This window comes from Electrophorus electricus, chromosome 4, assembly GCF_013358815.1.
Source record: "Electrophorus electricus isolate fEleEle1 chromosome 4, fEleEle1.pri, whole genome shotgun sequence".
In the NCBI taxonomy this organism is placed as follows: Eukaryota; Metazoa; Chordata; class Actinopteri; order Gymnotiformes; family Gymnotidae; genus Electrophorus; species Electrophorus electricus.
In genome coordinates this window covers 2,005,931-2,021,582 of record NC_049538.1, presented here as the reverse complement: position 1 = coordinate 2,021,582, position 15,652 = coordinate 2,005,931, and the positions used below count along the sequence as shown (strand labels likewise).

Here is a 15,652-nt window from a genome sequence, read left to right as displayed (position 1 = left end):
GCCAGGGTCTGTCACGGGTGTTGCACATTGGAAGGGGGCCCCCCTCCGTCTGCGGCGCCCATGTCCAGATATGCTTTGGCTCTCTTTCTCTGACTACCACATCTTCTCTGTTTGTCTTCCCGTCTCAGATTTCGGCTCCCTCTTCGATCTGGAGCACGATCTCCCTGACGAGCTCATTAACTCATCGGTCCTGGCGCTCTCTAACGGAGCAGGTGACCCCGGACACGCCCCCTCAGGGATGCTCCCCCCCGGGCCACTGGGCGTCCCGCTCCCAGATGCCGCGTCCAAGCACAAGCAGCTCTCTGAGCTGCTCTGCTCCGGAGCCCCATCCGCTCACTCGGCCTCCAGTAGCCCCAGCAGCGCAGCCTCCCTTGGGCTTTTAGGCTTGAGTGGCTCCCCTGGAGCCCAGGGTCTGGGCCACCTTCCCCCACCGCCACAGCAGCAAGCGGGCGTCATGGCGCCGGTCGCCATGGCGTCTGGCCTGAGCAGGGGCATGGCGGGAGGCCAGAAGGGGCACGGTCAGGTGCAAGGCATGATGGGAGGGCAGATGATGAACGGGGCGCCCGGGATGGGCTATACCAACATGGCGAGCGCGGGGATGGCGGACCTCTCCCAGCAGCAGCAGGTGGGCCAGGCCATGCTCAGGAATCAGCAACCAGGAGCCACAAACAAGGTAAAGCTCCGCCCACTGGCCGCCACGCCCAATGGCTGGGCTTGGAGAGCTGCAAACACACCCTGAAGGCGTGTCCATGTAGGAGAGGTTCAGACAGGATACAGATGTTAGAGTTGTGAAAATGATGCCTTTCTGATGTAGCTGAAGATATTTAGTCTCTTACAGTCCAAAGTAATTCTGTTACTTTTTTTCTGTTCTGACTGTACCAAACACCCCCCACCAAAATGTCTTTAATTATTTGGTTGAATGTTTGTTTGTTTGATTTATTTTATTTGAAGAGTGTAAATAGTGCAACTTCCGTCTGGGTAGACAGTGCAGAAAGATGCGGAAAACTTTTATTGATCTGGAAAATCAAATAATCCATAACTAGAAGAAAGGGAATGGCTCGTGCCGTGCGTGTGCGTACCGTGCGTGTGTGCATACATAGGACCTGCCTGTATATTTCCCTGCTCCTTATTGGCCGGTGGTAAATTAGAAAAACAGGTCCCAGTCATGTAGTGATGTGACCTGCTGGTCTGGAAACTGCACACAGGCTCAGTAACCAGCAACTGGGTCATTGCTTTTTCAAACCTTAATATTGATTACACTGTACATATTACTGGTTATCGATGTAATTGGTCAGTACTGCTGTGGTTCTGGTCAGGTGTTACTATGAACAACCTTATTAGAAAAGACCCTGTACTGATTACAGGAAGCAGTACATACAGGTCAAGACAGAAAGATCCCCTGTTAGTGCAAAACTACTATTATTCCAAACATGTTCTAAATAAAGCTGAAATTGAGGAAGCTGTTTCACTGTACTGTGAACATTTTAAACCTGTCAGCAGGGTTGTGTGGTGCAGGACTGATGGGAGGCACTTATTTTAACGATCAGGACTGAGGTAGAGGAGTAGCCAGCCGCTTCTATAGTGTGAGTCCGATGCTCACTGTGCGAGAATGTGCTCATCTTGCTTCTTAAGACCGCAGAGCACTGAACCTGTTCCTGAACCATATTCTTCTTAAGACTGTAGTATACTGAACCCTGGGAGTACTGAACCTGTTCCTGATTTGTTTGTTGTGCTTTAATTCAGTAGCGTGAGTGACTGGAGACTCCTTATTTTCTCCATGTGCTGCTTCTGGCCCCCAGACTGCTGCACTGCTGTGTGCGTTCAGGTGTCAGGCCTTTGGCTGCAGTGCACTGTGTGTGTGTGTGTTTATATAATCTCAAACGTAGATGTAAGCATAGTGTTTTTATTCTCTTTCCCTGCATCCTGAAATGTGTGTGTGTGTGTGTTCAGCTCAGTGCTTTCCTTTACCTTGCTGGTTTCCGAGCCGCCCAGGCAGACAGAACCAGCGTGCTCCGAGCGCTGGGACGGACGCTCTGGTTGGGAGAGCTCTTGCTCGAGTGCTGAGCGGGGCTGAGGAAGAGTCCTCCTGGCTCCTTCAGGAGAGCCCCGTCTCGTGGTCCTCCGTCTGTGGGCCCGGCCCGGCCCGGCCTGGCTTCGCTGGCCGATAGAATCATGGTTGTATTGTTGAATGTTCGGAAGATGCTGTTGTCAAGGTTGCATCCTAACATGTATAGAATGGTTCGGTGGGTAATGGAGAAAGTGTCCAGTCTCTCCATCTAAGATCAGCCCCCCCCTCTCTCTCTCAGATGAGTGTGATGTCTGGTGTAGGCTCCGGGATCTATGTGGCTGGGTACGGTCAGTGCGGTGCTCAGTCTCTTGCTGCTCCCCACCAGAACAAAGCTACACTTCCCAACAGCCTCAGCCAATTCAACATGGACAAGAAACCCCAGCCTGGCCAGAACATCCCCGGCCTGGTGAGATGCCTCATGGGAAATGGAGTTTTGTATAATTCCTTCATCAGGAGGTGATCTGAATCCAGCCTTACAGAGCTTCAGTGGCTAGCTAGAACGCAGCATCTACTACAGTTGTAAATCTTAGGTTTTACCACTATGCAGTATTAGTTTGTTAAAGCTAATTTTTAAATGTGTATTTTGTTTTTAGTTTGTGGGGTTTTTTTGGGGGGGGGGGTTGCAGTAGTACAGATTGGGTAACGTGATCGGGCTAAACTGCTAAAGAACGGCTCAAACAGCAAGTCTCTCTCATGCTGCTACTCTTCATTATCCTTACAAAGCTGCGTGAGACATCCGCACAGCTGCCAATCAACTGTGGCAGAGTCGAATCGTAATATTTAGGATTGTTGCATTGATCAGGGTCAGTGGATCATTAGGCCCTGTAGTCAGAGCCAGTGATCCTCCACAAAGCACCATAGACGCTTTTAGACAAAGCAAAGCAGGAAGGCCCACTGTGGCCCCTGCTGAGGGACCAGAAGACGTCATCAACTTTAACGGGATTTCGATAGTGAGCGATCGACAGCTGTTGTAGATATAGGGAAGTGGCCTGGACACGCAGGCGACAACTCAGTTTTCATTCGTCATAGTTGAAACTGAGGCAGTAGTTTCATACTACCTGCAGTAACATTGGTCATACATCACGGCGGGTTTTTACAGTGTGTATTCTGTGGCTGGGAGTTCAGTCAAGCTCCACTGAATCCGTAGCACACCTGTGCACATCGCTACTGCTTTTACTGTAAGGAGCATTTACCCTTTTTCTTGGAGTTCGGAAAGACGTCTTTTTTTCTTTTCTTTTTTTCCTTCTTTGAGGGTTAGGGTTAGGACTCCAGCTGTGTATGTGCACCCTGTCCGCCCATCACCGAGACATGGGTCATGCTACCTCTGGAATATTCCCCGTCATGTTCACACGGTGTCAGACGGCTCAGTAATTAGAGTAAAGAGACCTACATGTGGATAAGCTGTTCCTATACAGCCAGAACAGTAGTAGTCAGTCAGGCTGTGTTTATCATGTATCCCATCCGCTCCCCAGGCTGGTTCGAGCGCGGCGAGCGGTGTGTCCAGTCCGGGCGGCGCAGTAGCGCCCCCTACGGCCGACCCGGAGAAGCGGAAGCTGATCCAGCAGCAGCTGGTCCTGCTGCTCCACGCCCACAAGTGCCAGCGTCGGGAGCAGGCCAACGGGGAGGTACGCCCCTGTGCTCTGCCCCACTGCAGGACCATGAAGAACGTGCTCAACCACATGACCCACTGCCAGGCCGGCAAGTCCTGCCAGGGTGAGCGACCGTCCCTGTCTGCCTGCGTCCCTTCCGTCTGTCTGCCTGCGTCCCTTCCGTCTGTCTGCCTGCTCTTGTTTTTCTGTTTCTGTGCTGTACGTGAGATCTGTATGCATTGCTCCCAGATGTTTTTGGCATTGTGTTATTTGTGTTTGCCATTAAGTAGTACTTTGCGACCTGTTCATCACCTCTCTCTCTCACTCGCGCTCTCTCTCTCTCTCTCTCTCTCTCTCTCTCTCTCTCTCTCTCTCTCTCTCTCTCTCTCTCTCTCGCTCTCTCTCTCTCTCACTGTCTGTCTCTCTGCAGTGGCTCACTGTGCCTCCTCCAGACAGATCATCTCTCACTGGAAAAACTGCACCAGGCAGGACTGTCCTGTCTGCCTCCCGCTCAAGAACGCAGGAGACAAGAGGAGCCAGCAGTGTGAGTGACACACACACAAACACACACAATCATACACAGAACACAGGAGACAAGAGGAGCCAGCAGTGTGAGTGGATGCACACACACACGCGCACACACACACACACTCATATGCCGAAGTGTGTGTGTCCAAATATAATGTGTGTGTGTGTGTATACACATATATATGTGGATGTACATATTCTCCAAAAAATGCTTGAGTTCACAATCTACCCAAAGTAGCCTACAGGCTTTCCAGCACTGACACAGGTGCAAACATTAAAAAACCTTTCATTAATGTCAGCGTTGGGTTTATCTTGTCTCTCTCTCTCCCTCTCTCGCTCTCTCGCTCTCTTTCTCCCCCACAGCTATGCTGGGCGGAGCTGGGATGGCTCTGGGCGGGACAGTGGGTGGATCAGTCTCAGGAGGCTCGCCCACTGCCCCCAACCTCAACCCCCCAGGTCAGATCGACCCGAGCTCCATTGAGCGTGCGTATGCCGCCCTGGGACTCACCTACCAGGGCACTCAGGCGTCTGGGCAGACTCCTCTCTCCCCCGCTGCCACGGGTCAGACCACCGGCATGAGGCCGCTGACCACCGTCGGTGAGTTGTGCATGTGTGCAGTGTTGTGATGCAAGATGCTGCCGCTCATTACTCAACTTGCCTAATGTGTGTTTTGCTGAGGATAGGTTGGTCCTGACCATCACTTCAGCCTTGTCCAGGGATGACCCTAACCTTGACCTCTAACCTAACCTGAACAGTTCAGAAGCTAGAGAGCAGTGTATTTGAATGTGTATGAGTGTGTGTCTATCTCTAATATACTCATTGACCTCCCCCTCTCTCTCTCTCTCTCTCTCTCTCTCTCTGTCTTTGCATAGGTGCTAACCCAATGGGTATTAACGGTGGTATTGGGGTTCCGGCCCAAAACCAACAGTCCAACCTTCTGCCAGACCCCCTGCTGCATCGGAACATCAACACTCATAGGTACACACTACATTACACTACACACCACTACACTAAACCACACCCCACTACACTACACTACACACCGCTACACTACATTACACTAAACCAAACTACACTACACTAAACCCCACGACACTACACTACACACTACACTACATTACACTACACACCACTACACTACATTACACTACACACCACTACACTAAACCAAACTACACTACACTACACCCCACTACACTACACACCACTACACTAAACCACACTACACTACACTAAACCACACCCCACTACATTACACTACACACCACTACACTACATTACACTACACACCACTACACTACACCACACTCCACTCCACTACACACCACTACACTACATTACACTACACACCACTACACTAAACCCCACTACACTACACTAAACCCCACTACACCACACCCCACTACACTACACTACACACCGCTACACTACACTATACCTCACCACACTACACCACACCACACCCCACTACACACCGCCGCACTACACTACACTATACTACACACCACTACACACCGCCGCACTACACTACACACCACTACACTACACTACACTACACTATACTACACACCACTACACACGCCGCACTACACTACACTACACACCACTACACACCGCCGCACTACACTACACTATACTACACACCACTACACACCGCCGCACTACACTACACTACACACCGCCGCACTACACTACACTATACTACACACCACTACACACCGCCGCACTACACTACACTACACACCGCCGCACTACACTACACTACACTACACACCACTACACACCGCCGCACTACACTACACTACACTACACTACACTACACTACACTACACACCGCCGCACTACACTACACTACACACCACTACACACCGCCGCACTACACTACACTACACTACACACCACTACACACCGCCGCACTACACTACACTACACACCACTACACACCGCCGCACTACACTACACTACACTACACACCACTACACACCGCCGCACTACACTACACTATACTACACACCACTACACACCGCCGCACTACACTACACTATACTACACACCACTACACACCGCCGCACTACACTACACTACACTACACACCACTACACACCGCCGCACTACACTACACTATACTACACACCACTACACACCGCCGCACTACACTACACTACACTACACCCCACTACACACCGCCGCACTACACTACACTACACTACACTATACTACACACCGCCGCACTACACTACACTACACACCACTACACACCGCCGCACTACACTACACTACACTACACTACACTACACTACACTACACTACACTACACCCCACTACACTACACTACACTACACACCGCCGCACTACACTACACTACACTACACTATACTACACACCGCCGCACTACACTACACTACACCCCACTACACACCGCCGCACTACACTACACTACACTACACTATACTACACACCGCCGCACTACACTACACTACACACCACTACACACCGCCGCACTACACTACACTACACTACACTACACTACACCACACCCCACTACACTACACTACACACCGCCGCACTACACTACACTACACCACACCCCACTACACTACACTACACTACACTACACTACACCACACCCCACTACACCCCACTACACACCGCCGCACTACACTACACTACACTACACACCACTACACTACCGTGCCGTTACACACCACCACACTATATTACTGATATACAATCCTACATTACATCACTAACCTGATACACAATACTACAGCACACTTCTGCATTTCAGTACTTGTACTGCACCTATAGGAGCACTTCACTAGTGCTACGATCTGAATGCTATTCTTCAGTAATGCCTCACTTCACTGTGCTGCATTAGTATCACACCAAATGTGTCAGAGGTAGAGGTTTCTCTTCCCATGGTATTGCATATGGACCTTGGTTTTGTGTGATGTTGTGTTTCTCCTTTTTAAGTAAATCATTCTCTAGCAGTGTTCCGGTACCTACAATCTTTAAGCTGCTTTGATCATTGATGTGCTTTTATTCTTAATTTTATTCTTACTGTTTCTGTCTGTTTTTTTCTTTCTCAGCCTAATGAATGAGTGTGGAGCGGTGGGTTCTGGGGGCTCTGTTCCTGTGGCCACACCCCCGTCCACAGCAGGGATGAGGAAGAGCTGGCATGAGGACATCACGCAGGACCTGCGAAACCACCTCGTGCACAAGCTGTGAGTCTCTCACGTGCGCACACACACACCCCACACCAACGTGATATCCTTTGTATAAGGAATGGAAGTAGCGAATATTATTCATTCATTTGTTTGGAACCTTATCAGTGAGTTTGTCCATTGGCATTGGCTTTTTAACACTAGGGGAAATAACAAACCCTTTTTTGTAGGTTTACAACTGTGTGTGTGTGTGTGTGTGTGTGTGTGTGTGTGTGTGTGTGTGTGTGAGTAGTGTGCAGGCCATCTTTCCCACCCCTGACCCTGCTGCCTTAAAGGACCGTAGGATGGAGAACCTAGTGGCATACGCCCGCAAGGTGGAGGGGGACATGTACGAGTCTGCCAACAGCAGGGTGAGAGATTCTCTCTCTCTCTCCCTCCCTCCCTCTCGCACTCATACACCCACCCACCTACTCCCTAACACCTACTTTTTTATTATTTGCCCAACCAGGCTTCTCTTATTCTCACTGTAATAGCAGCTGTGGTGTTATTTTCTTTGTGTAAGTGTCTAATATCGAAGTCCATGTGTCCATGTTAAGATAATAATGACGATAAATGCAGTATTCATCAAAGTTTACTAACTGTCTTGTATGAACATCAGAGTCACAGCTGTCCCTTACCCCCTCCAAAGCCCTGAAACGGCACACCTGCCTTACCTGTGCTTTATACACACATGCGCGCGCGCGTGCACACACACACACACACACACACACACACCTCACACAGGCACCATACACCTGCCTTACCTGTGCTTCTCTCACACACACACACACACACACACACACACAGGCACCATACACCTGCCTTACCTGTGCTTCTCTCACACACACACACACACACACACACACACACACCTCACACAGGCACCATACACCTGCCTTACCTGTGCTTCTCTCACACACACACACACACACACACACACACACACACACACACACACCTCACACAGGCACCATACACCTGCCTTACCTGTGCTTCTCTCTCTCACACACACACACACACACACACACACAGGCACCATACACCTGCCTTACCTGTGCTTCTCTCTCTCACACACACACACACACACACACCTCACACAGGCACCATACACCTGCCTTACCTGTGCTTCTCTCACACACACACACACACACACACACACACACACACACACACAGGCACCATACACCTGCCTTACCTGTGCTTCTCTCTCTCACACACACACACACACACACACACACCTCACACAGGCACCATACACCTGCCTTACCTGTGCTTCTCTCACACACACACACACACACACCTCACACAGGCACCATACACCTGCCTTACCTGTGCTTCTCTCACACACACACACACACACACACACACACACACACAGGCACCATACACTTGCCTTACCTGTGCTTTCCAATCAACTAGTGATGAAAGGTGAACCCACAAATTATTGTTTATTCTTTTACTGTGTTTTTCTCCCAGTTAACATTCCCAAAACGTTTGCGATGTGAAGAAATCCCGTTAGACTGTCCTTTACATTTAAGGGATTAAATCTAGAACTGCCATTAGGTCATTATGAATGAATTTGCCTTCAGCTATGAGTATTCACAGCAGGGCAAGCGATTTCATATTCATATTAATCAGGTCTGCGTGTTTGTTAATTGTGCGATCTTGCCTTGTCTCTCCCCCCAAGGCGGAGTACTACCATCTCCTAGCGGAAAAGATCTACAAGATCCAGAAGGAGCTGGAGGAGAAGAGAAGAACCAGGATGCAGAAACAGGGCCTAACGAGCCCACCGAGCATGGCCTCCAGCTCGCTACAGCAGCAGTCGGGGCCACAGAGTGAGTGTGTGCCCTGTGGACACCCCCAAACCCCATACTATGTATTTATTTAAATACTTATTTAGAGACGCACAGTCAGTTCTGGGTTTTGCTCAACGTATTGCATTGTGACGGCTCGTAGAGTTTGACATCATGTTTTAGTGCAGACCGACTGTGGAGATTTTATTAAATCTCTGTGCAGCCTGTGATGCTGTTGACACCGGTATTCTGATTACTATGCTTAGGCAGTGTGATTGATTTCAATCAAAGACAAAGCTACAAAGTGCAGTACACTCAAAGTTAAAAATGCGTAAAACACATTAAAATTGCATAAAAACAGAACACTCGCACCGACTCTGTAATGCTCAACTTTCAAAGAGTAAGACATGCAAGTGGGACTGGAGCAGTATATATATCACCTACCATCGACTGGGTTAAGGGCAGCACGTTTGCAGTATCTACAGATGACACGTCCTTTACAACAGTTCTTAGATGTGTGATGCTTCAAGGGTTCATTGTAGGCCCAGTTTCATTTGATTTATCCTATGTTGGCTTGGACGTCCCATTCAAAACCACTGGCGCTAACATGGAGTTGGTGTCCCCACCTTTTCTAGCAACAGCCTCCATTATTCTTGTTTCCACAAGACTCCAGTGTGTGTGTGTTTGGGGGGAGATTTGTGTCCATTTGTTCCAAGGCGCATTTGTGAGGTCAGACACCGAATTTGGACAGGAAGGCCTGGCTCAGCATCGACATTCTACATCATCCCAAAGGTGTTCAGTGGGGTTGGTCAGGGTTCAGTGCTGGCTGTTGGAGTTTCTCCACACTAAACTCAACCATGTTTTCATGGACCTCGCTATGTGCACAAGGATACAGTCAGGCTGGAGCAGGGATGGTCTTCCCTAAAATCTTGCCATAAAGTGCAAAGCATGAAATTGTCTAAAATGTCTTGGTATGCTGTGGCATTAACGTTTCCCTTCACTGTAACCAAGGGATCCACCCCAAACCAGAAAAAACAGCCACAGACCATTATCCTTCATCCACATTGTGCATTCCAGTAGGTGGGATCCTCCATCAGACTGCCAGATAGTCAAATGTGATGGATCAGTCCAGAGAACACGAACACACTTCCACTCTTCTAGAGTCTAGCATTGGTGTGCTTCACTCCAGCCAATGCTTCACCTTGTGCATACTGACCTCAGGCTTGTGTGCCACTGTTCAGCCATGGAAACCCGTTTTACGAAGCTCCGTGAGCACAGGTCTTGTGCTGAAGTTGCTTCCAGAGGCCGTCTGGAAGTGTGTAGTGAGTGCTGAGGCGATTTTTACACTATGCCCGTCAGCATTCAGTGACCCTATGAGCTCACGTGGTCTACAGCTCTGTGGCTGAGTTGGCGTCGCTCCTAGATGCTTCCGTTTCACAAGAACAGCGTGCATGTTTGACTGGGGCAGGTCCAGCAGGGCCGACATCTCAAACTGACTTGTGGTGTCGCGTTTAACATCGGTGAGCTGCCAGTATTGGTCTATGGAGATTGTATGACTGAGTGATTTTATACACCCGTTAGCCATTCTTGGGGCTGAAACCCCTAAACACAATTATTAGGAGGGTGTCCACATACTTTTAACCATATATTGCATTTTTAAGAGACATCTCAAGATCTTCTTTTATTCCTTTGGTTTTGATTTTGTAATACTTTAGTGGTTCGTACATTTATGAATCCTAGTCTTTGCTTAGTGTATTTTTGTGTCAAATCATCCCCGGGACTGTGTTTTATGGTGCAAATGTTGCGTATTTTTGTACTGTGAAGCACTCTGTGACTCAGTCCAGAAAAGTGCAATACAAACGAAGATCTACTTACTTAAGTGAGGCCTCCGAGTGCACACCCAGGGAGCTCACGACAGACGCCGGTGCATGTGGGAAGTGTTTGTATACCACAAATTAATGGGTCTTTTGTGCGCCGATGCTGACAAACTTTTCTTCCCTTTCTGACATTCTGTCTCTCAGACGGGCCATTGGCAGATCCATCGCTTGTTCGACCCACTGGACCAAACCAGATGGTCAACAGAATGCAGACTCCTGCTGGTACACTCACTCACTCTCACACACACACACACACACACACACACACACACACACACACACACACAGGCACTGGCAATTAAAGCTGCCTCAAAAAGTATTTTCCCAGCAGTTGGCGCTGTGTGTGGCAGAGGTGACTTTTTCCACAGGTGTTTCATGGGCCCCTTTGTGGCTTTGTGCACGCGGTGCTTTTCCTTTTCTGCTGTTCAAAACTGTGGTGGGCCCTTAAACTCTCTGAAGACCTTTTTGGATTTTTGTAAATAACTTTTTGTGACCTTTTACTTCTGCTCTCCTACCCTTTCTCCCCCCTGCAGGTATGAATCAGTTTGGCCAGATGGGGGTGCAGGGGATGACCCAGAGGTCCACACCCCCCCTGCCCGTGGGGGCCAGTCTGGGCCAGGTGAGCTGCAGCCCCGCCCACCACTAGGGCGTGGCCTCCAACTCTTCTCATCTGTTCGATCATTTTCCCGCCGACGGTGTGCTGGCGCACGCTTGAGCTGTTCATTTAGCAGAATTTTGGGTGTGCTCTGGGATTGGCTGGCTGCTGTTTAACTGAAATTAACATTCATTTCCTGACATGTGACCCGTCCCACCCCTCAGATGGGTATGCAGGCATCTCCCCGGACGGGTCAGCCAAGCGCGGGCCAGAACCAGCTGCAGAACCAGTTTATGCAGAACCAGAACCAGTTCCCAGGAGCTGGTCCCACCTCGCTGCAGGCCAGCATGGGTGTGAGCCAGGCGGGATCTCAAGGAACGTCGCCTCAGGTGAGACATCCACCCCCCCGCCCCCCCGCCTCAGGTGAGCATCCTCAGCTGCTACTGACTTCAACTTTAGTTTCTTTAATAGTAGTTTATCTGAGATTTTCATTGGTTCATCAAAAACGTTAATATTTAAGTCCAGCCTTTGATTGGTCGTTTCTAAGCCTAAAGGGTACGTCCGTAAGTCACTAAGTCACGTTTGTAAGTCTGTAAATCACTCTGGACCCAAATTCTGCACATGTAGGTGGGACTTTAGAAAGTAAACAACAGTGTTGCAGTCACCAGGCATACAGTGTGGTTCTCTGTTTCAAACTAAATGTTCATTTTGCGAGCGGAGGTGGCTGTGATTGCAGAATTACATTTGTGCCCCTATGCTCTCTGTCTGTCTGTCTCAGATGGCTACACCCCCATTGTTGCCAGTCAGCAGTCCGTCGATCCAGACTCCGCCCATGGTACCGGTACCAGCCTCTGGCCCCCCAGGGGGTCCCTTGGGGCCTTCCTCCACCCACCCCCCATCTTCACAGGCCCCTAATTCTCACACACACTGCGCACCAAACCTCGGCACACACACACACGGCCCGCACCTGCAGCGAAGCACGTCCTCCCCTGCCGGGAGGCTCACGCCCACACCTCATCAGACCCCGCCCCCATTGACTGGCAACCACACGCCGCAGCCGCACACGCCAAACCCGAGTACCATGGCTCCTCCCATCCCTCAGCAAGTACAGCAGCCAGAGAGAGCCAATCAACTACAGGCACAGGGAGGTGGAGCCTCTGGGGTCCCCCAGGCGGGGCTACCGTCCTCTGCGCTTTCCCAGAATGCTCTGGGACTGAATGCTCACCCTCACACTCCGGTGAGTTCTTCAGCTCCCTGGCTAAACTTGAGTTGTGCTCACCTCTCTTTACTGTTCTTCAATTTTCTTGATTTGGATTTTTGTATTTCTGTCATGTCTTTCTTAATGGCTCACGTATAACAAACATACATTTTCCCTATTGGCCGATATATATGTCTGCTGTCCCTTATTGGCTGTAACACTGCTGTGCCTATTGTTCTTCAGCCATCTCAGAAATCATCTCTAGGGGCGGAAGGTCAGGTGTCGACCCCGACCTCGGTCAGTTCTGCTGACCCCAACCCCCAGCTAACCTCTGCAGATGGGCCCACTCTCTCAGACTTTAAAACTGAGGTCAGACAGCAGGAGGAAGAGGAGGAGAGTGAGGCAGAGGGTAAAGCCTCAGGCAAGATGGCTGCCATGAAGGGCGAGATGAAGAGCGAGGAAAAACCAGAGGTGAGAGACTGTGTGTGTGTGGTCAGACTGCTTGTTCTTATTGACTTGCCCAGTTTCACGTTTGCATTTCTGATAACAATATAAATTCATATTAAAACATGGAGCTCTTAGCAGGCCTTGTTTCCAATATTTATGTTTGCTGGTTTCACCTGTCGCCTCCTATTGGTGGAATAGATTAAGAAGGAGGAGCCATCTGGTGATGCCTGTAAGGCGGAGTCTATGGAGACATTGGTAGGGGCAGCTGGAGATGACCGGAAGCCAGAGATGAAGACTGAACCCAAGGAGGAAGAGGAAGATGTGGCGACAACGAACAGCTCCACAGTGAGCGCACAGAGCAAGAAGAAAAGTAGGAAAATGCATATATGTTCCATCTTACAAATGAAAGACATTCACACACTAACGCGTCCCACACAAAATCACTTACTTATGATTGTCACAAATACTCTTTCTTGGCATGATATTTTAAAGGATCGTTACTAAAGTATTTCTCTTTCTCAGTCTTCAAGCCTGAGGAGGTGCGGCAAGCCCTGATTCCGACTCTGGAGGCTCTGTACCGGCAGGACCCCGAGTCCCTGCCCTTCAGGCAGCCTGTAGACCCCCTGCTCCTGGGGATACCCGTACGTATTCGCACTAGTAACAAACCTAACCGGGTAAGGCCCTGCACTCTCACGCGTTCTGCCTCCTGCCACGCCAGCGCGGTCCGTAGCGCTCTACACGCCTCGTCTGTAGCGTAGTTCTCTTCCCTTCCTGTCCGACACCCCGCCGTGACGTCTGTCCGAGGGTATATAGAAGTTGTTTACACTGCTAGTCTGTGATCTTTACTGTGATGGGCACACGTGTGTGTCTGTGTGTGTGTGGCATTTTCTAGTCCTCATTTCACATTCTCCCGTTTGACACTGTGACTTGGCAGTGCTGGTGAACAAGCTCAAACCAGTAATGAACTTATAAGGCAGAAATTCAAGTCAGAAGCGGAATGCCTCAATAACAGCCGGCAGTCTGAGGTGTCTGTAGTTTTAGAACGTGTTGACCCCTGAACACAATGAAAGTCACACTGAGGTATTACGGAAATGTGTTAGAAAAGACAGAAAAATGTACTGCTTGGTTTTTGTCAAATTCATTTTCATGATCAGTTAACACTTTCACTTTGGCTTGTAATTTGGTTAAATTTGCTTTAATTCTTTAAATTGCCTGTGTGGATCCCTGATTGGGGTTTTGATGTCCTGAATTTCTGTCTATTCATCCTCTCCATACTGTGTGTGTGTGTGTGTGTGTGTGTGTGTGTGTGTGTGTGTGCTGTGTTGGCTTACTGATGCTAACCGTGCCCTTTGACCTGCACTGGGAGAGGCTGCAGCATAACAAATATTCTCGCTCTCAATCAGCCATCACACTCAGTACTGCGCTTTAGAGTTGTACTAATCAGCACCCTGTACACTGCATGCAACACACACGCGCGTGCATTCGGCTTCATTCCTCGATTACCGTTCGTATTTGACCAAGCACAAATGTCCAACACCTTGCATACCCAAACACATGACATTTAGATCAGCACTTATGTTTGTCTGTTGTTTCTTCTTGTGCATGTGTTGTGTGAAACGTTTTCGAGTCCTTCATGAGCAGAGTGGTACGTGAATGGCAGAGGTGGAGCAGCCTGCAGAGGGAGGGGCCCCAGGCTCGGCCACGGAGTTAGGCAGGACTCGCACACAAACGCATGATCAGATTCATCAATCTACACCTGAGACTGGCGAGAGGAATCCTTATATTTATACGTCATCATTTAGTGTTTGTTGAATCACGATTTAACATATCCATAACTATCCAGCCAGATTTGAAAACCTTTGGTTCGACCGCCCAAACACGTGATTCCACCTCGGAGATGTCTCACTTTTGTCTCTGCAGAGCTTAATCAAAGGCGATGGCTCCAGAGAGCTGACTGCACTGATCTGAGAACCAAAAATAACTCCACAAAAGCCCTGAAAATGACTGTGTGCTCTGCCCTCTCTTGGATCATGGGGCATCATGCCAGGCTTCTTCCTCAGGGTGGCGCTGTTCACTGCCAAATGCTCCTGGTGATCTGCTCTAGGTCATTGCTGCATGATGTCATAATCCAGCTTCCTGCTACTATGCCATGCTGCTTTTTGCTGCATGCACACACACACACACACACACACATCGCTCATGAAGGGCTCGGTAACTAGCTAATGAGTTGAATCTGGTTTGCCTTGAATGACAATGTGTAATATAAAACCTCCTGACGCATCACCAACACCAGGGCAGTGTGAAGTCCCTGGTGCTTGGTGTGTGTTGTGGGATGTTGGGCCAGTTTGACTGTG

General features: G+C 49.5%; 1 protein-coding gene across 1 annotated transcript in view; it reads left to right on the top strand.

Moving 5' to 3' along the window:
• ep300b (E1A binding protein p300 b) overlaps positions 1–15,652 on the top strand; it is a 29,430-nt gene that overhangs the window by 2,966 nt on the left and 10,812 nt on the right. The window contains exons 2-17 of the mRNA XM_035525073.1: positions 129–673; positions 2,307–2,474; positions 3,541–3,781; positions 4,088–4,201; positions 4,549–4,782; positions 5,058–5,163; positions 7,275–7,409; positions 7,642–7,759; positions 9,076–9,223; positions 11,203–11,280; positions 11,592–11,677; positions 11,878–12,042; positions 12,432–12,890; positions 13,095–13,322; positions 13,497–13,668; positions 13,821–13,939. Of these exons, the coding sequence (XP_035380966.1) occupies positions 129–673; positions 2,307–2,474; positions 3,541–3,781; positions 4,088–4,201; positions 4,549–4,782; positions 5,058–5,163; positions 7,275–7,409; positions 7,642–7,759; positions 9,076–9,223; positions 11,203–11,280; positions 11,592–11,677; positions 11,878–12,042; positions 12,432–12,890; positions 13,095–13,322; positions 13,497–13,668; positions 13,821–13,939 (3,116 nt within the window). The remainder of the gene's footprint in view (positions 1–128; positions 674–2,306; positions 2,475–3,540; positions 3,782–4,087; positions 4,202–4,548; positions 4,783–5,057; positions 5,164–7,274; positions 7,410–7,641; positions 7,760–9,075; positions 9,224–11,202; positions 11,281–11,591; positions 11,678–11,877; positions 12,043–12,431; positions 12,891–13,094; positions 13,323–13,496; positions 13,669–13,820; positions 13,940–15,652) is intronic.